The sequence below is a fragment of the Rhinoraja longicauda genome, chromosome 16, assembly GCF_053455715.1.
Source record: "Rhinoraja longicauda isolate Sanriku21f chromosome 16, sRhiLon1.1, whole genome shotgun sequence".
NCBI lineage: Eukaryota > Metazoa > Chordata > Chondrichthyes > Rajiformes > Arhynchobatidae > Rhinoraja > Rhinoraja longicauda.
In genome coordinates, this window is record NC_135968.1 from 18,897,448 (window position 1) to 18,920,240 (window position 22,793).

Consider the following 22,793-nt stretch of genomic DNA (forward strand, 5'->3'; position numbering starts at 1 on the left):
TGGTTCTACAAACTGCAGTGTTGCAACAGAAACTCTTGAACACTCAAAACTCTGTCCCTGTGCAGGAAAGGCATCTAAATACTTTCTAAATACTTTCAAGGCATTTTCGAAGTTGCTTATATTACATTTATGTTTCATCCAAACATGGAATCAGGGAGTTATTCCAGCACAGAATGGGGCCATTTGTCCCATCATATCTGTGCTATCTCCTCGTAGAGTAATTCCATCAATTGATTTCCCCATTTTTTTCCCTATAGACTTGCAAATTACCCTCTCTGAATTTTGTCGGAGGTAGTGCATCTAAGTAGACATGCATATTATCGTGATCATATTCACACTGGAGTGCGTTTTCTTTGGTCGTGGGTATTGGTGTTGGCGGAGGCGGCCGCGGGGGCCCTACAGCAGCCCACTGAGCACAGCCTGCGGCAGCTGTGCAGAGCGGCGGTGGAAGGAGCTGATGGCACCGCGCTGGGCCAGGCCGACCCCCACTTCATCGACAGGCTCGATGCAGGAAAAATTCCCCATGTTGGGGGGAGTCCAGAACCAGGGGTCACAGTTTACGAATAAGGGGTAGGCCATTTAGGACTGAGATGAAGGAAAACCTTTTCACCCAGAGCGTTGTGAATCTGTGGAATTCTCTGCCACAGAAGGCAGTGGAGGCCAATTCACTGGGTGTACTCAAGAGAGAGTTAGATATAGCTCTTAGGGCTAATGAAATCATGGGATATTGGGAGAAAGCTGATTTTCAAAATTCTGATTTTGGATGAACAGCCATGATCATGTTGAATGGCGGTATTTATTCACAAAATGCTGGAGTAACTCAGCAGGTCAGGCAGCATCTCAGGAGAGAAGGAATGGGTGACGTTTCGGGTCAAGGCCCTTCTTCGCGGTGCTGATGTGAAGGGCTGAATGGCCTACTCCTGCACCTATTTTGTCTGTCTATGTTTCTATGTTTCTATGATCCAGTACTGCCAGGACACTGGGTGAGAAATATAAGAAAGTGCACATCTCCTCGGGCCATGATTGGGCTTTTCAGACATTTGGAAGTTGCAAGATGGCACCAGAATGTGGCAACTCTCCATGTACTGTTCCAGAAGAGGATCTATTATACTCATGCATAGAATGATTTGACTGGATAGCATGCAGAACAAGCTTTTACTCTATACCTGAAGAGGTGACAATAAATAAACCAGTGAACATAATCCAATTAAACAAAACATTCCTTTTACAACTCTGTGTTCTCCACAAACTACTCAGCACACTTTGCATGTTTAGGTTAGTTTAGAGATACAGCATGGAAATAGGCCCTTCGACCTATCGAGTCCTTGCAGACCATCAATTACGCCCCACACTAGTTCTATCTAACGCTCAAGAGACAATTTACAAAAAACAATTAACCTCCAAACCTGCACATCTTTGGAATGCAGGAGGAAAGCGGAGCACCCAGAGAAAACCCACGCAGTCACAACGAGAAGATGCAATCTCCATACAGACAGCACCCATAGTCAGGATCGAACCTAGTTCCCTGGTGCTGTATGGCTGCAATACTACTGCGCTATGTGCCGCTCCTTAGAACCCACTTCTTCTTCTTCTTTCGTGTCCATCATCCATGTTTCAAATGTTGACATCGCTGTCATCGTCCGTCCTGAAAAGGGCGCAAGCTTCCGGCGACAATCAGTGGGAGCCATCACCTGTTGCAATAGATGATGGTGGTAGCAGAATTAGCTCAGGACACTTCCAGTTTCCAGCCCCGCGACATAGATGCTTCTGCTATGGGGCCCTTAGAACCCACAAAGATACGGCACTGGTGAGGAGGAAGGATTGAACCTGTGGTCAAAGTCAAGGAATGGCTGTGTAGTCGTGCTGGTGGAGTAAATCACAGTGTATCATTGTGGGACTGGAAATGATGCGGTTTAGATTTAGACTGATGAATGAGAGAATCAGAGGCTGATGAATGGGATTCTTGCATTAAGTCTTGCAAAGCAGGAAAAAGACAAGATGTCAGATCAAGTTTAATCAGGTTGGATCAAATGCCTTGGAGTCAATAATGAAGCGTAGAATCCTTCAGTTCTTGTGCAGAATAGATGGAGAGGTTTGCTGCAGCAAACAATACTGAATACAATTTGTGTAAGAAAGAACTGCAGATGCTGGTTTAAATCGAAGGTAGACACAGAATGCTGGGGTAACTCAGCGGGACAGGCAGCATCTCTGGAGAGAAGGAATGGGTGATGTTTTGGGTCAAGACCCTTCTTCAGATTTTGGATGATCAGCCATGATCATATTGAATGGCAGTGCTGGCTCGAAGGGCCGAATGGCCTACTCCTGCACCTATTTTCTATGATTCTATATAGAACGTGGAACAGAACTAATCAGCACTGGCCCACAATATCCGTGCCAAACTTGATGCCAAATTAAACTAATCACCTCTACCTGCACATGATCCATATCCCTCCTTTTCCTGCATATCCACGTGCCTATCTAAAAGTGTGTAAGAAAGAACTACAGATGCTTGTTTACACTGAAGATAGACACAAAATGGTGGAGTAACTCTGCGGGTCACGTAGCATCTCTGGAGAAAAGAAATGGGTGATGTTTCGGGTCGAGACCCTTCTTTCTGTACAGACTATTCTGTACAGTCATAGAGTCATAGAGTCATACAGCATGTAAATAGGCCCATCGACCCAACTTGCCCACACTGACCAACATGTCCCATCTGCACTAGTCCGACCTGCCTGAATTTGGCCCTAAACCTGTCCTATCCATGTACCCGTCCACATGTTTCCTAAACATTGCGATAGAACCTGTCTCAACTACCTCCTCCAGCATAACATTCCATGTACCCACCACCCTTTGTGTAAAAAAACTTATCCCTAAGGTTCCTATTAAATCTTTCCCCCTCACCTTAGACCTATGTCCTCTGGTTCTCGATTCCCCAACTCTGGCAAGAGACTGCGTTTACCCAATCTATTCTTCTCACGATTTTGTACACTTCTATAAGATCACCCCTCACCCTCCTGTGCTGCAAGGAATTGAGTTCTAACCTGCTCAACTGCTCCCTGTAGCTCAAGCCTTTGAGTCCTGGCAACATCATCATAAATCTTCTATGCACCCTTTCCAGCTTTGACAACATCTTTCCCATAACCTGGTGCCAAAAACTGAACACAATACTCTAAATGCGGCCTCACCAACATCTTATATGACAGCAACATGACCCCACTAACTTCTTTACTCCGACTGATGGAGGCCAAAGTGCCGAAAGCTTTTTTGACCACCCTACTACATGCGACGCCACTTTCAAGGAAAAGAACATGGAAAGGATTAAAGGTGTGCACCACTGGACTCAGAAGCGTTTCTTCCCCTCTGTTATCAGGCTTCTGAACAGTCCTTTCATAAACTGTGTTCCTCGAGAGATATTGCGTGACACATTGGCCCATCCAGCACTATGTGTTCCCAAACCAATACCCCCCCCCCCCCCCCCCCATCTTCACCTGTTTTCATGTCACTTGCCAGGCTTTGTCCCGCCCCAACCTCTTCTCCAGCTTCCTCCCCACAGCTTTGGGCCCCATACCACAGGAAGGATGTGCTGGCGTTGGAGATGGTCCATAGGAAGTTTCCGAGAATGATCCCGGGGATGATTGGGTTAACATAAGATGAGTGTTTAATAGTTCTGGGCCTGGAGTTTAGAAGGATGAGGGGGGACCTCACTGACACTTATCAAATATGGTTGGAGGGGATGTTTGCACTAGTGAGAGAGTCTAGGACTAGAAGGCAGAGTCTCAGAATAAAAGGGAGGTACTGTCGAAAGAAGATGAAGAGGATTTTGTTTTAGTCACAGAGTGGTGAATCTGTGAATTCATTGCCACAGGCAGCTGTGGAGGCCGTCTTTGGGTGTTTTTAAGGCGGAGATTGATTGTTGATTAGTAAGAGTGTCAAGCATATTGGGGAGAAGGCAGGAGAATGGGATTGAGAGGGAAAGGTAGATCAGCCACAATTGAATGGTGAAGTTGACTCGATGGCCTAATTCTGCTCTTTTGACTTATGAACTATTACAATGTCTGGAGAAGGGTCCCAATCTGAAAATCCACATGGTCATAGGGAGAACGTACAACCTCTGTACAGACAGCACCCGTAGTCAGGATCAAACCCAAGCCTCCGGCGCTGTAAGGCAGCAACTCTACCGCTGCACCACGATGTCACCCACAATGAACGCCCACAATACAATGAAGACACAGGACCGGAATTCCTTACAGGAGGCAGGGTGAAAGAAAGCATGGCAGTGATGGCTGTGGGAGTCAATAGGGTTGAGATAACTATGGCAGCCTGCGAACTTGTAATGGATGTAGTTCAGACGATACAAAAATATACTTTGGGTTTCCGTGGGTGAAAACAGTTATAGCCTTATTCCTCCATAATTCTCTCCATAGGATGCAATTTTGCATGCCTCACTTGAATCATGATTTATCCACGCCTCATTTCATGTTGAGAATGGAAGTTACTGCGGGTGTGATTGTTTATTCACTGAAAATTAACTCCATGCATTAACACTGCCAAACAAAATCCCAGCTGTTCTTGAGGAAACAAACCTGTACCTCTGCCAATATCATTGGGGCAGCACGGTAATACAGCTGGTAGAGTCGCTGCCTCACAGCGCCAGAGTCCCGGGTTCGATCCTGACCACACATACTGTCCGTGTGGAGTTTGCATGTAATCCCTGCGACTGCGTGGGTTTCCCCTGGGTGCTCCGGTTTCCTCCCACATCCCAGAGGCGTGCGGATTTGTAGATCTGGAAATTGTCCCTGGTGTGTGAGGAGCCAAAGTGGGATCACATAGAATTAGTGTGAGTGGGTAATCGATGGTCAGCTTGGACTCAATGGGCCAGTGGGCTTTTTCGATGTTGTATCTCCAAACTAAAACAGGGAAATATAGGGAATGGTTGCCATTAAGGAAAGAACAGGTTGAGATCCTTAATGTCTGATCCCTTATCTATAGCCTATACCCTTACATCAAGACTTCCAGCCAGCATTATACATAACTAAAGATGGGTCTGAAGAAGAGCCCTGACCCAAAATGTCAGTCTGAAGAATGGTCCTGACCCAAAACGCCACCTATCCATGATTCTGCACAAATCGCAGAGATACTCCAGCACTTTGTGTGTGTGTCTGTTTTTAAAAAAAATTTACATACCTTGCCCAGATCAGAGTTAATCCTGTTCTATACTTCCCCAAAACATAATCCCTTAGGAATTGAATTCTCAAATCTGCACTGCACTGACATCAAAACCATTTATCCTTCCTTAGATAATGGACTTTAGACTTTTTACTTTAGAGATCCAGCGCGGAAAAAAGCCCTTCGGCCCACCGAGTCTACACTAACCTACACACACACACATGGACAATTTTACAACATACCGAAGCCAATTAACTTACAAACCTATACGTCTTTGGAGTGTGGGAGGAAACCAGAGCACCCGGAGAAAACCCACGCGGTCAGAGGGAGAACGTACAAACTCATGGAGACAGCATCAGTAGTCAGGATCAAACCTGGGTCTCTAGCTCTGTAACACAGCAACTGTACCACTCTGCTACTCTGGTGAGTGAATCTTCAAGTCTAGTTTCAGCAGCTGTGACAAGACCTCCTTCCCGCCCTATGTAACTCAGTTGCCATCAGGAGAGAACATGTTGCATCTGAATGGGTCATGGGAGCTAATTCTCTGAACATTAATTTGTTTGAATGGAGGTATCGCAGCCTGGGATCACAGACTGTTACACGGTGAATACTTTAAGTTTAAATCTGCTTGCCTGACTCAACATCACTAACGCTTAATCCTTATAAACATTTAACTGGTTTGTCAAGCAACGATGAAGATGAAGCTCGTTGATTAGAACTGTTCAAAGCTTCAGGCAAATTGCTTCCCTTTGTAGAACAGCCTGTTCAATCATTTATTCTAGCAATTTAATCTCATCAGAAAACTTACACAAAAGTGGTTTTACACGTTCCAGTTGCGGTCAGGAGATAACGATTTTAAAAAAATAGATGTTTCTGTCCCTCTTTTCCCAGCCTAGGGGGTGGTAAAGTTAATTATGATGTTCCAGCTAACTGCCACATGAGCTGAAATTAGATTGTGAAATAGGCTACTGTTGCTCTGCAGTGAATTTACGATACAGTGCTTCCAATGTACGAAGCAGTAATGAGGATATCGCCCTTGACAGAAAGTTTACTCCACTTGCAAGCTTAGTTCAGTTTGTTGAGTTTCTTGCCACATGTACCGAGGTACAGTGAAAAGCTTTTGTTGCGTGCTAACCAGTCAGCGGAAAGACAATACATGATGACAATCGAGCCATCCACACTGTACAGATACATGATAAAGGGAACAATGTGAATAACGTTTCGTGCAAGATAAAGTCCAGCAAAGTCCAATCCAGTCTGAGGGTCGCCAATGAGGTCGGTCAAGATGTTTCAGTTGCCTGATAACAGCTGGCTGGGCCTGAGATGCAGCCTCACCTGCTGAGTTACTCCAGCATTTTGTGAATAAATACCTTCGATTTGTACCAGCATCTGCAGTTATTTTCTTACACTACTGAATCAAGAGGTAATCATTTTCACACTTCTGTACCTTTTGCCCGAAGGGAGAGAGAAGAGGGAGTGACCGTGGTGCGACTCACAGTTTACTGCCCTTAAAGACTGATGCTCTAAATGAATCACTGTTGTCTTGATTAAGTAGGCACAGTGATGCAGCGGTAGAGTTGCTGCCTTACAGCGCCAGTGACCCGAGTTCGATCCTGACTATGGGTGCTACGGAGTTTATACGTTCTCCCTGTGCCTGCAGGGGATTCCTTTGGGTGTTCTGGTTTCCTCCCACATTCCAAAGGCGCACAGGTTTGTAGGTTAATTGGCTTCGGTAAAATTGTGCCTCGTGTGTAGGGCAGTGTTGGCGTACAAGGTGATGGCTGGTTGCCCGCGGACTTGGTGGGTTGGAGGGCCCGTTTCCGCACTGTATCTCTAAAGTCTAAAGGAAGGAAGGAAGGAAGGAAGGATGGATGGATGGATGGATGGATGGATGGATGGATGGATGGATGGATGGATGGATGGATGGATGGATGGATGGATGGATGGATGGATGGATGGATGGATGGATGGATGGATGGATGGATGGAATGAATGAATGAATGAATGAATGAATGAATGAATGAATGAATGAATGAATGAATGAATGAATGAATGAATGAATGAATGAATGAATGAATGAATGAATGAATGAATGAATGAATGAATGAATGAATGAATGAATGAATGAATGAATGAATGAATGAATGAATGAATGAATGAATGAATGAATGAATGAATGAATGAATGAATGAATGAATGAAAGAAAGAAAGAAAGATTCAGCATAGAACCAGACCGTTGAGCTCACCAAGTCCGATAGTGGAGCTCAGTAGCCTAATATACTGCAATGCGATGGGGTGAGATCTAAAATCCGGAATTGCACTACTCCAATCCAGATCGGTGCTGATTCAGTTCTGTATGGAGCTTGCACGTTCTCCCTATGTCCTGGTGGGTTTCCTCCGGGTGCTTCACTTTCCTCCCACATCCCAAAAATGTGTACGTTTGTAGGTTAATTGGCCCTCTGTAAATTGCCCCCTAGTATGTAGGGTGGATGAGAAAGTGGGATAACAGAGAACTAATATGGACGGATGATCGATGGTTGGCATGGACTGTGGTGGGCTGAATGGCCGGTTTCCAAGCTGTATCAATAAACTGAAGTTTGCTCTGCTTCCACAGTGCCCACTGCAGTGTACGTTCTTCCTTCTCCAATAAATCAGATACAGTTTTAGCTGCATCAAAGCAGGATCTTCATAAAATATCTTTACATGAACAGCATGAACGTTGATTTCTCAAGTCACTCCTGCATTCTCTCCCCTCTCTCCCTCTCCCTCCCCTCCCTCACCCCAGTTGTCCTACCAGTTCCACTGGTCGCATCCTTGATAAAGGGAACAATGTGAATCACTACCTTGTCATCACTACCTTCCCCAACCAACAATGGGCTATTGTGGGCTCCATCCTTCCTGAGGTCGTCTGTTGCTGGCCCTGATTTGTTCTGGCCTTTTCTCTCCACCAGTTTTTTATCCCCCCCCCCACTTCCTCCCCAACCTCTACTTTCAGTCTGAAGAAAGGTTCCGACCAGAAATGTTCCCCATCCTTTTTCTCCATAGATGCTGCCAGACCTGCTGAGTTACTACAACACTTTGCATCTATTTTTGATATATACCAGCATCTGCAGTCCTTTTTCTTCAGAGCTGTTGCTTGACCCACTGAGTTACTCCAGCAGTTTACGTCTATCTTCACATGACCGTTCTATTAAAGCTATTGAAGCCCGGCTCATATAAAAATCATTACAGGTTCAATGTGCCTGCTGTTATCATCACTATTAACTCCAGCTGGGTATTTCCTTAAGAATAATAACCTCTTGGGCATTCTGTAAACAGGAACTTTTGTCTCAAAAGATGACATAAACAGTGAGAGCAATTCTTGACAGGTTTATAGATCAACAGTATTCATCTAAATCCCGAAGTAAAAATGGCTGTGGTAATAACTCCCATACACCCATTATTTCAGCCTTGTTCTGCAGACCCCAAATCTCTGCAGTGGAGATGGGTTTAGTTTATTGGAACGTGTACCACGGTACAGTAAAACGCTTTTGTTGCGTGCGAACATGATGACAATTGTGCCATTCACCGTGTACAGATACACAATAAAGGCAATAATGTTGGTCGGTGTGGGCAAGTTGGGCCATAGGGCCTGTTTCTACACTGTATGACTCTATGACTCTATACAGCATATAAAACAACCCTTCAGATTAAGGAATTTAAGAATATCCTTTAAGAACATCCAGTGCTTAACTAGCTGGTGGAACAAACAAGATTATTGATTAATTGATAGATACAGCATGGAAACAAGCCCTTCGGCCCACCATGACCACACCGGCCATGATACTAGTACTATTTTATCCCACTTTTGCATCCACCCATTACACATTAGGGGCCAAGTAACCCACAGACTTGCACATCTTTGGGATGTGGGAGGAAACTGGGGCTCCCAGATGAAACCCACGGGGTCACAGGGAGAACGTGCAAACACCACAAGGACAGCACCTGAAGTCAGGATCTAACCCAGGTCTCTGGTGCTGTAAGACAGCAGCTCTACCAGCTGCGCCACTGTGCTGCCCTAATCTTAGTTCTGAAATTTTGACCAGCCCCAGCCTCTGCAGCTTGTTTTGAGAGAGAGAGAGTCCTATGATCCTAGTCCCCCTTTGTGTGAAGACGTGTGTCCTGACATCGCTGCTGAATGATCTGGCTCTCGTTCTAAGGTTGTGCCCCATAGTTCAGGACTCCCCACCAGAGGAAATAATTTTCTTTATTACCCTATCAAATCCCTTAATCACCTTAAGCACCTCAATTATATCACTCCTCAATCTTCTGCACCCTAGGGAAGCTTAACCTAATCCATACAATCTGTCCCCATAATTGAAACCTTTTAGCCACATTATCATACTGGTGCATCTGCTCTCTGGCCCCAGCTCCTCTCTGAGGTCCATGCCCACAACACAGTACAAACTTCCAGATGTGATTTAAACAGAGCTTTCAACAACTTACTTTGTCGTTTAGAGATACAGCGTGGAAACAGATCCTTCGACCCACTGAATCCGCTTCGACCTTCGGTCACCAGTTCACGCTAGTTCCACGTTATCCCACTTTCTCATTCGCTCCCCAACACATTAGGGGCACATAGAGGGCCGATTAACCCGTAAACCCATATGTCTTATGATGTGGGAGGAAACCAGAGCACCCGGAGAAAACCCAGGCGGTCACAGGGAGAACGTGCAAACTCCACACACACATAATACCCGTCAGGACCTCTGGTGCTGTGAGACAACAGCTCGACCAGCTAAAGCTGCCCTAAACTTAAAGAAGATTGCAGGCAAGAACCAGATCACTAAAAAGACCCACACGGTCACAATAAGCTCAGGATCGATCCCAGGTTTAGTTTAAGAAGGAACTGCAGACACTGGTTTACACCAAAGATAGACACACAAAGCTGAAGTAACTCAGCGGGACAGGCAGCATCTCTGGAGAAAAGGAACGAGGAAGGGTCTCGACCCGAAACGGACCCATTCCTTCTCTCCAGAGATGCTGCCTGTCCCGCTGAGTTACTCCAGCTTTTTGTGTCTATCTCCAGGTTTAGTTTAGTTTAGAGATACAGCATGGAAACAGGCCCTCCCATCCACCGAGTCTCTACCAACTACCTCAGAAGGACACTTTGGTTGGCATGGAGAAGCTGGGCCAAAGGGCCTGTTTCTGTACTGCATGACTCTATGACTCAGTTATAAACCAACCAGTCAGTCAGTCGATCATACAAGGTTTGTGGCGACCATTAAGCTGACTCAGGTCACAAGATGGCAGTTAATACCTAAAGTGCGAGAAAAAAAAACTCATAAAACAAGGCTGTCCTGTCTGAAGTTTGGGCTGAGGCACAGTAATAGAACATGGAACGTAAAAACATTACAGCACAGGAACAGGCCCTTCGATACACAAAGTCTATACCGAACATGGTGCCAAAATGAACTAATCTCCTCTATCTGCACGTGGTCCATATCCCCCCATCCCCTGCATATCCATGTGCCTGTCTAAAAGCCTCTTAAATTACATTATCATATCTGCCTGTTCAAGGCACCCACCACCCTCTGTGTAAAAAATTGCCCCACACATCTCCTTTAAACGTCCGCTTGGGTAGCTTACAACCAAAAGGTATGAACATCGAACGCTCCAATTTTAGGTGACCTCTAACTAATCCCTCCACACCCCTCCCCCTTTCTGCCCAATACCCAACCCCAATCTTACCCCCACCCCACGCCATCACTGTGCCCCACCTGGTCTCTTCTCTACTTCTCCCCTCCCGGCTACTTTCCTCCCTCTGGCTTCACAATCCGCAAATCTTCAATCCTGTTGCACACCTCCTGCTTTTACCTCTGGCCTTTGTTCCAATAATGTGACTATTAATCCTCTCCCCCCCCCCCCCCCCCCAATATCCTATGTGCACCTATAACCTGCCACCCTTTGTCCTGCCCCTCCCCCTTCCAACTTTTCCACCCCCCCCCCCCCCACAGTCAGTCCGAAGAAATATCTCAACCCAAAACGTCACTTATCCAAGTTCTCAAGAGATGCTGCCTGACCCTCTGAGTCACCCCAGCACTTTGTGTCCTTTTGTCCTTTAATCCTTTCCCCTCATACCTTAAAGTGAAACCCTCTAACCTTTGGCATTTCTATTTTGGGGAAAAGGGTCCTGCTGTCTACCTTATCTATGCCTCTCATAAGTTTCTATATACCTCGAAGGTATTTATTCACAAAATGCTGGAGTAACTCAGCAGGTCAGGCAGCATCTCGGGAGAGAAGGAATGGGCAATGCTTCGGGTCGAGACCCTTCTTCAGAATTTGTACCAGCATCTGCAGTTATTTTCATATACTTTCTATATACCTCAATCAGGTCCCCCCTCAACATCCTGGCATCGTGGGTAGGGGGTAAAGTGAATGCTGAGAAGTCTTGGAAATGTCTGGGCATTTCGTTCACAGTAGTAAGCTCCCTTGTGCAATAGGAAAGTATTCAGCAGCAGAATCAACATGAAAGACAGATGTCTGTTGATGTGAATGTCTAGATCATTTCTCATCCCTGTCACATCTGGAGTTATCTGGTGGGCTTCCCCCGTGGAAACTTATGTTATGCCATTTGACCTTGATATGCCTTGATTGATCTTGTGTGATTTATTGGTAGTTGTGACCTTTCCCTTCTACGGGATCACAATTACATTGTTTAATTATGACATCTCGGGTCATTACACCGTTGAAAGAAAACGATGGCACGTAAAAGCTTTATACTTTCAGACATATGTTTTTCATTCTCTTAACCCTTCGCCCTCATCAATTTTTTACTTTCGAAAAAAAAAAAACCCCATTGCTCTCAAATAACTGCCTTTAGAGGGCAGAGAAACTCCCTAAATGGATGAATGCAAATTAAGTGTGGATGTGGGTTCAAAGAGCGATCGTTACAATTTACAACACCCATGTGGAGGGAGAAATTGTGGAAAATAAAATTCCTTTTTATGCGCTCGTATGATCTTGCAGCTGTGCATGTCAGAATCTGCCACATCACCAGCGAGTATGCCGGCGCGATTAGTAGACTCGTTACGTTTTTCCAGCATCGTGGCGCACGTGACCGACACCACTAAAATGTCCCATCATACAGTCGTAGAGTCACACCGCACAGAAACAGGCCCTTCGGCCCACTGACCAAAATGCCCCACCTGTGCAAGTCCCACCTGCCCGCTTTTGGCCCATATCACTCATAGGCTTTCCTATCCATGTACCTGCCCAAGTGTCTTTTAAATGTGTGTTATAGTACGTGCCTCAGCTACCACCTCTAGCAGATCGTTCCACATATAGAAACATAGAAAATAGGTGCAGGAGGAGGCCATTCGGCCCTTCGAGCCAGCACCACCATTCATTGTGATCATGGCTGATCATCCACAATCAGTAACCCGTGCCTGCCTTCTGCCCATATCCCTTGATTCCACTAGCCCCTAGAGCTCTATCTAACTCTCTTAAATCCATCCAGTGATTTGGCCTCCACTGCCCTCTGTGGCAGAGAATTACACAAATTCACAACTCTCTGGATGAAAAAGTTCCTTCTCACCTCAGTTTTAAATGGCCTCCCATTTATTCTAAGACTGTGGCCCCTGGTTCTGGTCTTGCCCTAGCTTGTCCAATCCTTTTATAATTTTATATGTCTCTATAAGATCCCCTCTCATCCTTCTAAACTCCAGTGAATACAAGCCTAGTCTTTTCAATCTTTCCTCATATGACAGTCCCGCCATCCCAGGGATCAATTTTGTGAACCTATGCTGCACTGCCTCAATTACAAGGTTGTCCTTCCTCAAATTATGTACCATCCCCGAGCTCCTTTTAAATCTTTCTCCTCTCACCTTAAACCTATGTCCACTGGTTCTTGCTTCCACTACTATGTGTGTTCAGCCTATCAATTGCCCTTGCAATTTTATACACCTCTAAAAGATCACCGCTGTTAAAAACTAAAGACACAAAGTGCTGGGGTTAATCAGCAGGTCAGTTTACTTTATTGTCACGTGTACTGAAATACAGCGAAAGGCTTTTGTTGCATGCCAGTCAGCAGATAGGCAATACATGATTACAATCGATCCATTTACAGTGTATTGATACAATGATAAGGGAATAACGTTTAGTGCAAGGTAATGCCAGCAATGTCCGATCAAGGATAGTCCGAGGGTCACCAAAGAGGTAGATGGTAGTTCAGCACTGTCCTCTGTTTGTGGTAGGGTGATTCAGTTGCCCGATAACAGCTGGGAAGAAATTGTCCCTGAACCTGGAGGTACGCGTTTTCACACTTCCATATCTTTTGCCTGATGGGAGAGGAGGTCAGGCACCATCTCTGGAGGACATAAATAAGTGATGTTTAGGGTTCAGTCATTTCTTTAGTTTGAACCAAAACATCGCCTATCCATATTCTCCAGAGATGCTGGTTTACAAAAAAAGACACAAAGTGCTGGAGTAACTCAGCAGATCAGCTGAGTTACTCCAGCACTTTGTGCCTTTTTTTTAAACCAGCATCAGCGTTTCCTTGTATCTTCGTATTTTCAATATTGTTACAGTACCTGCTTCAACTACCTCCTTTGGCAGCTTGTTCCATATACCACCGCTCTCTGGGTGAAAAAGTTGCCCCTCAGGTTCCTATGAAATCGTTCCGCTCTCACCTTAAATCAATGTCCTTTGGTTTTTGATTCCCCTGCTCTGGATAAAAAAAATATTCTCTGCATTCACCCTTTATGCTTAGGTTTAGGGTTATTATTGTCACGTGTACTGAGGTACAGTGAAAACTTTTGTTTTGCGTGCTATTCAAACCAATCAGATTACAATCAAACCAAACTAGGGCGGCACGTTGGCGCAGCGGTAGAGTTGCTGCCTTAGAGCGAATGTAGCACCGGAGACTCAGGTTCGATCCTGACTACGGGCGCCGTCTGTACAGAGTTTGTAAGTTCTCCCCGTGACCTGCGTGGGTTTTCTCTGAGATCTTCAGTTTCCTCCCACACTCCAAAGACGTACAGGTATGTAGGTTAATTGACTGGGTAAATGTAAAAATTGTACCTAGTGTGTGTAGGATAGTGTTAATGTGCGGGGATCGCTGGGCAGCGCGGACTCGGTGGGCCGAAGGGCCTGTTTCCGCGCTGTATCTCTAAATCTAAATCTAAAAAAAACAAGACACCATTGTTTCTTATGAATACAGTCTGTCAGTTTCACCTTGGGTGGTCACAGAAAATGACAAGCAATTTACTTCGACTGATGCTTGCGCAATGATACTCTATAAAGGAATGTAACATACAGCCTTCAGTATTTTTAACTTTCAGTATTAAAAATAAACTTAGGTGAATTTGCCTCCGTAAATTGCCCCAATTGTGTTGGAAGTGAATAAGAAAGTGAGATACATGGAATTAGGATGCAGAAAGGAGGTTTCCATTATTGGGGGAGTCTAGGACCAGAGGACATAGCCTAATAAAAGGACACACCTTTACAAAGGAGATGAGGTGGAATTTCTTTAGTCAGAGGGTGGTGAATGTGAAATTCATTGCCACAGACGGCTGTGGGTATTTTTAAGGCAGAGATGGCAGATTCTCAATTAGTAAGGGTGTCAGGGGTTATGGGGAGGAGGCAGGAGAATAGGATAGATCGGCCAAGACTGAATGGTGGAATAGACCTGATGGGCCTAATGGCCTACTTCTGCTGCTATGATTTGCGAACTTACTAACTTATGGAATAGTGTGAACAGGGATTGATGGTCAGTGTGGACTCGTGTTGAAGTGCCTCTTTCCATGCTGATTCTCAAATTCTTTTTTAAAAACTCTCAAACTCAGTTTGGCACTGGTCTCAGGAGGCCAAATTGCAGAACAGGTAGAACATGGTACAGGTATGCAAGGTATATCATGAAATAGATGAAAACTCTCTGCTTTCCTTTCACTGTTAACGTACATTGAAAATAACAAATACCATTGCATCATTAAGCATGTCAAAAACTAGATGCATTTTGGAAATCAAAATTAAGGAAACATGTAAAGACAAAGTGCTGGAATAAGTCAGCTGGTCAGGCAGCATTGCTGGAGAACATGGATAGGTGATGTTTCGGGTCGGGACCCTTCTTCAGACTGATTCATACGTTCATAAGCCATAGGAGCAGAAGTAGGCCATTTGACCCATCGCATCTATTCCGCCATTCAATCATGGCTGATCTATCTTTCCTCTCAACCCCATTCTCCTGCCTTCTCCACAGAACCCCCGACACCCTTACTAATCAAGAATCTGCCAATCTCCGCTTAAAAATACCCAATGACCTGGCCTCCACAGCCATCTGTGGCCATGAATTCCACAGATTCACCACTCTGACTAAAGAAATTCCTCCTCATCTCCTTTCTATAGATACGTCATTTTATTCTGAGGCTGTGCCCTCTAGTCCTAGACTCCCCCACTAATGGAAACATTGATTGCAGGAGTGGAAGGAAAGAAAGCTAGAAGAATGGAGGGCCAGGACAAGGAATGGTAGTCATAGCTGAATCACAGAGGGGGAGCAGTAAGCAGGGTCTCACAGAACTCCTGGAGAGAGGAGGAGAACTTCTTCAAAGTAGACATAGCTTGAGGAGATTTTGCAGTAGAAATGTAGAAACAAGAAACTTTACCAAGGAAAGGCACAAAATGCTGGGGTAACTTTAACGGGTCAGGCAGCATCCCTGGAGAAGATGGATAGGTGAAGTTTTGGGCTGGGATCCTTCTTCAGACTGATTGCAGGGGTGGGGGGGGGAAGAAAGCAGAACCAGGGGGAGGGGAAGGAAATAAGTGATGGTTCCCACATTGGGAGCCTTTGATAACATTATCAAAATTCATGACTTAATCACCACGGGGTTGGTTATTCATAAGGTTTCACTTCTTTCTGCCCAAGTGACATTGATGACAAAGTGGGGTTTCAGGAGCCGAGTGAGCATGAAGCTATAGCCTCCGTATTTTGAACCAAATAGCAACAGTAGGTAAGATGCTGATGTAACTAGGTTGGCACTTTTTTTGGTAAATCTCAAACTTCCCGCTCAAACTAACAAGCTCAGACCACCCCTATCCCCCTTCCAATTCCTATCCTGCCCCCATTCCCAAACCCTATCCCATCCCGTTCCCAACCCCACCCATCCCACTCCACATTCCTGTCCTGTCCCCATCCTCACCACCATCCATCCCCATCCTCACCCCAGCCCATTCTTCTGCCCACTTCCATCCTGCCCCCATCCCTACCCCACCTCCACCCCAACCCCCTCCCATCCTTCTGCCCACTTCCATCCTGCCCCCATCCTGCCCCATCCCCCTCCCATCCCCATCCCCGTCCTGTTCTCTATCCCTATCTCCATTCCCATCCTGTTCCTGCTCCTGTTCCTCATTCCCATCCTGCCCCATGCCCTCTAACCCAATTCCCATCCCCATTTCCATTCCCATTCCCAGCATCATCATCTTCTACCCTCACTGCCCAACCCTCCCTTGTTCAGGAAATAAATCTAATTGTCTCTTAAACCACTTTACATTTAAATAGTTTCACCTGGTAAACTGAAGGAAGAATGTTTTCTATTACAACCTTTCCTAACTCCAAACTTTCTGGCAATATTCTTATGTTTTAAATTCTCTTTATGGCCAAGAATGTTAAGTGAGTTGCTTTCCTATGAAGCACCATTTTAACTAATCGTATAATGCCAGCATACATCTCAGGAGCTTATAATTTGTGAGGAACTTGACCTATTAAGGTTAATTCTCAAATGCAAACAATAAATTGGTAATTCGTACGAGGCTAACAGCATTAAGAATCGATCTTGCTCCCTATTAATCTTGGCGTGCCCTTTCAGCTCTCCGATAACAGGAACAACAACTTACTTTTTTTACAACACGTTTAATGTAGTTCTACGTCCCAAGTTGCTTCACAGGAACCACATTAGGAGATGTTACAGCAGATGTCCAAAAGTTTAATGAATGAAGCAAGTTCTTAAAAGGAAAGTCTTAAATAGAAAGAGAGGAACAGAGAGGTTTAGGGAGGAAATTCCTGAGCTTGAGGCCCAGGTAGTTAATAGCATATCTACCAATGATGGAGCTATTAAAGTCAGGGATGTTCAGAACAAGAGGAGCGCAGGGATCTCAAAGGCGAGAGAGGACTGCAGAACTGGAGTCTACCCAACTCCCCTTTCCCCTAGTTGCCACTCCTTTGTATTGCTTGATGTTTAAATAATATTTTGGCTGCTTAATTTTAGTTTAGTTGATTTTAGTCAATTTCAGTTGATTTTAGTTTACTTGATTTTAATGAATTTTGTTTGATTTTAATTTACTTGATTTTAATGAATTTTGGTTGATTTTAATTTACTTGATTTTAATGAATTTTGGTTGATTTTAGTTTACTTGATTTTAATGAATTTTGGTTGATTTTAATTTACTTGATTTTAATGAATTTTGGTTGATTTTAATTTACTTGATTTTAGTTTAGTTTAGTGTGTACCAAGATACAGTGAAAAGCTTTTTGTTGCGTGTTATCCAGTCAGCAGAAAGACTATCCATGATTATATGAGGATTTAATTTTCCATTGCTCCATTGATCTAGTTCTTATGTCCTAACAATGCAGCAAACACTAAAAATTCTTCCAATAAAAACTCTTTGTTTTTGGAAGTTTCGTTTAATTTAGTGTCACGTGCACTGAGTGAGGTACAGTGAAAAGTTTTTGTTACATGCTATTCAGTCAGCGGAATGGCGATGTATATGATTACAATCGAGCCGTCCACAATGTGTACATATAGGGTAAATTCCAATTAACGATAGTCTGAGGGTCTCCAATGAGGTAGATGATTAGCCCTCTGATATCGCATCAGGAATGCAGGTACTTGTGGGGGGAGAGATAACCGCCCACTGTACATTCCCAGCAGAGAGAAGCAAATGAAGGGGGAGCTTTTTCTCCTTGGTTGAAGCAGGTTGTACAGTTTAAACACTAATGTGGCTGCAGAGTCGAGATTGATTAAAATCACATCAAGGTGAGAGTTCACCACCGCGACGTCATGAAAGCACTGAACGCAATTCCTGTTTGGTGAAAATTACCGTATTACCTAGAGTTGAGCTACGACTTGTGGAGGAGCAGAAGGAATAGGAACAGGAATAGGTCACACTGCACCTCGGTCCTGCTCAATACAATATGATCTTGCGACCAACTCCATTTTCAATTATTTAATGATGCCTTATTGTCACATGTACCTAGGTACAGTGAAATGCTTTGTTTTGCATACAAACTGGTAAAACCATACAGCAGACCTCACCCAGGCAGTACACACATGTCGCCACATTTCCAGCACCGGCAAATTACAAAAGTTCATCGATCAGTCCTATCTTCTGCCTGCTGCCGCAGGAGGCAGGTAGTATCGCAATGTTTAAGAAACATTTGGACAGGTACATGGATAGGACAGGTTTCGAAGGATATGGGCCAAACGCAGGCAGGTGAGACTAGTGTAGATGGGACATGCTGATTGGAGTGGGTAAGTTGGACTGAAAGGCCTCCTTCCATGCTGTGTGACTCCATGACTATTTGGACAGAGAAATGGATAGGAAAGGTGTCGAGGGATATGGGCCAAATGACGGAGAAATGTGACTAGCTCTGATGGGGCATCTCGGTCGGCATGAACGAGTTGGACCAAAGGGTCTCTTTCTGTGCTGTACAACTCTACGAACTCACAGTTCCAGCCCCGAAAAAAAATCTGAAACTTACAAAGTTAGTTCCCAAGCTTGCCGGGAATGTTATAAACTTGGTGCTCCATATTGTTAATCCCAGGACTAGGTTGCCCTTCCATTCAGTTCCTCCCATTGTTTTTTGACTGCTTTGTCAAAGCATACTAGCCATCGGAGTAGCAGAATTCTATGTCCATCCCCAAGTGTGCATGGTTATCACTTATTTCATACTATGCTGTTTGATTGATTGAAAGACACAGCATGGATACCTGCCCTTCAGCCTACCGAGTCCACACTGACCATCGATCACTCGTTTATTCAATGTTATCCCACTTTCTTATTCACTCCCTACCGGGGCAATTTCTTTAGCCAGAAGGTGGTGATCTGTGGAATTCATTGCCACATACGGCTGTGGAGGACAAGGCATTGGGTATTTTTTAAAGCGGAGATTGAAAGGTTCTTAGTATGGGTGTCAAAGGTTACGGAGAGCAGGCAGGAGAATGGGGTTGAGAAGGAAAAGAATAAACCAGATAGGTGCAGTGTACCTCCTGTATTTAAAGAACTCAATGCAGTGGTGTTCAATTATATATGGGGTAGGTTGAGAAGGAAAAGTAGATCAGCCATGATCGAATGGCGGAGTAGTTGCGATGGGCCGAATGGCCGAATTCTGCACCTATATCTTTTGATCTTATAACTTACAGAGGCCAATTAACCTCCAAGCTTGCACATCTCTGGGATGTGGGAGGAAAATGGAGCATGTTTGCCAACTATAAATTGTTCTTTGCTACCAGCACAGACAACAACTCTGTATTAAAAGTAACATTGCCAGACTCCTTATGATCAGATCCATGTTATTTGAAATTGTGGATAGATTTTATGACAATTTTCACCCACACATGACAGTAATATTTTGTAACATCATTATTTAATATTTCAGAGTAGGAGCCATTTAGCACCACTTGCTCTCCATATAAAATTATTTAAATGTGTTGCAAGGCTTATGGCATCCGAAATCCCAGTACTTTGAGTGCAGTTAACACAAATGTTTAGCAGATCTCCCACTTATGTTGACAAACTGCAATTGATCAACAGTCAGTGTGTTGGTGTAAGGGGGGGGGGGGGGGGGGAGAGAGAGGCTGGTGGATCATTTTAAAACAGAATTGCTGTTTGGTTTCACGACTTGCGATCCCAGCCTGCACCATATATAAATGAACACCACTGCATTGAGTTATTTACATGCAGGAGGTAAACCACACCTATCTGGTTCATTCTGTGTAACTAATACAAGATACATTAAGTTTATTAAATACAAACTGTAGACCACATTCCAATGGACACTGCGTGATACTTGTACAAAATATATACTATGTGCACCAGGAGAAATTGTCCTGGCAAATGTAACCTGCACACAGTACTTCAAGCACACTCGTTGCAACTACTACACCGCATGCAACTGCAAAACGAAAGGAACAAAACAGCCGCAACAAAAGCAAACAGCAGGACCCCCACATGCAACGGACGCACCAAATGCAACAGCTGCATCTCACCCCCCACTTACGCAACAATGGGTGCACGAGATGCAGCCGGGTGCATCGCATGTCACGGCTGCGCTGCATGTAACCCATGCCGCGCCAAATGCAACGGCCACGCTGTTTGCAACTGGGCCATCACGCAATGGCCACACGACGCACACACACAGGCTGCATCCCACGCATTTGTTTCACAAGCTATTTGGGCTACATTTCAAACGTTTCAGATTACTTCTTCCCTTCTTCCCCTCTCAATCCCCCACCTTCAAAGTAATGCATAAAACATGGACTTAAACCATGGCATTAAACCATTACTTGTAAAAATTGTCATAAGCCACCTGATTTGTAGGTGATTTGCTCTGACTTAATGATCACAACCGGTGCAACATATATAATTGGATACCACTGGGTCGAGTTCTTTGGACGCACCTGGTTCGCCACATTTAACTAGTTCACACTCCAATACAACAGACATTAAGTGCATTGAATGGAAATTCACACCACATTCGTGGTACACTGGACGGCAAAATATACGCCGTCTGCACCCAATGAATTGGTAGACACTCAGAAATCATGTTTCAACGAACAAAATCCTCATTCCTTCACAGTCGTTGGAAGGGTTCGCGTAGAGAGGGGTTGTAGAAAAGGCAATGGGTTCAGCGCAGAAATCTTCAACACATTCAATGTAAAAAGCCGACGAGGCAGAGTCAAACACCACCGTCTCGGTGACTAAAACTTTATTCACGGGGTCCCCATCTCCCTCAGCCACGCTGTTATTCATTTTCATAAGTTAAAGGAGCAGAACTAGGCAATTTGGACCATCAAGTCTACTCCGCCATTCAATCATGACTGGTCTCTCTTTGCCTCTCAACAACATTCTCCCGCTTTCTCCTCATGGCCCCTGACACCCGTACTAATCAATCATCTGCCAATCTGTGCCTTAGATATATATATCCCATTGACTTGGCCCCCACCGCCTTCTGTGGCAATGAATTCCACAGGTTCACCACCCTCTGACCAAATAAATCCCTCCTCACCTTTCTAAACGCAAGTCCTCGGATTCTGAGACTGTGGCCTCTGGTCCCAGACTCTCCCACTAGTGGAAGCATCCACTTCACTTCCATTCTATCCAGTCCTTTCACCCTGTTCCTACCTGTTATTGTGATGTTGCTGTAAGTGTTGGAGAAATGTTCCTTGATCAGGACGATCTGCATCTGTGACGCTTTCTCTCTCTGTAGTTCCAGCATGATGTCCGGGTGCTGCGCAATTTTACAGCCCTTCTGTTTGTCCATGGCGATGTCGCTTCGAACAATGTCTGAAATCATAAACAAAATGCTCTTAACCGTGCGAACGACAGGGTAGACTGGCAGAATCTCTCCCGGGGCGGAGATATCAAATAGCAACGGGCATCGCTTTAAGGTGAGAGGGGCAACGTTTAAAGGAGAGGCGCGGGGCAACATTTTTTACACACAGAGGGTGGTGGGTGTCTGGAACTACTGCAGGTCCAGTGGTGGTGGAGGCAGATGCCAGTGACGTTTGAGATGCTCTTAGAAAGGCACACGGATAGGCGGGGAATGGAGGGATATAGATAATGTGCAGGCACATGAGATTACTTTGGCATCACGTTCGGCACAGGCATGGTGGGCCGAAGGGCCTGTTCCTGTAATGCACCGTCCTGTGGTCATTTGTTATCTTCCCGTCAGAGAAAAAAAACATTCTCTAATCGCGTTGCAAGCGAATTAACAAAAGAATGTTCAATCTAACATCGTTCACATTGGATATCTTACCAAATAAAGTGCGACATCTTTCCCTGGTTCCTGACGCTCTCTGACCACAAGCAACGATGATGGCGAACTCGCCACCTTGCACAAGACACCCTGAACTATACATTTGGCTGAACTATGAACGGCGTTTTGCCTATTGGCAATTTGACCCGTGATAAATTATATCGGCAGCTCCTGATTAATCTCGGTCTCCAACATTATGATAATCTTGACAAAGATTATGTCACCTTTAAGGTGAGAGGGGCAAATTTTCAAGGAGATGTGCTGGGCATTTTGTTTTCCAACGCAGAGTGGCGGGGTGGCTGAAAGGCCGCTGTCAGGTGGAGTGGTGGATGCATATACGCCAGTAGCGTTCGGAAGCTTTTTGTTTGCAAGACATTTGTTATGCAGGAAATGGAGAGAAAGGGCTCATGTACAGGCAGATGAGATTAGTTTAACCTGTCGTCATATTCGGCAAGGGCATTGCGTATCGAAGTATTGTTGTACTGTTAAGGGCAGATCTATATATTGTAATAGGACACATATATAACTGTATTATGCAATGAAAGGCTCAGGCGAATATATCTCAAATATGTATATAATATTAATTACAAATATTGAAGTAAAATGTCTTGAGAGCCAC

General features: G+C 44.7%; 1 protein-coding gene across 1 annotated transcript in view; it reads right to left on the minus strand.

Annotated features, from left to right (window-relative positions):
* hpse2 (heparanase 2) overlaps window positions 1–22,793 on the minus strand; it is a 144,234-nt gene that overhangs the window by 118,977 nt on the left and 2,464 nt on the right. Inside the window, exon 3 of the mRNA XM_078413359.1 lies at window positions 21,541–21,702. Within this exon, the coding sequence (XP_078269485.1) occupies window positions 21,541–21,702 (162 nt within the window). The remainder of the gene's footprint in view (window positions 1–21,540; window positions 21,703–22,793) is intronic.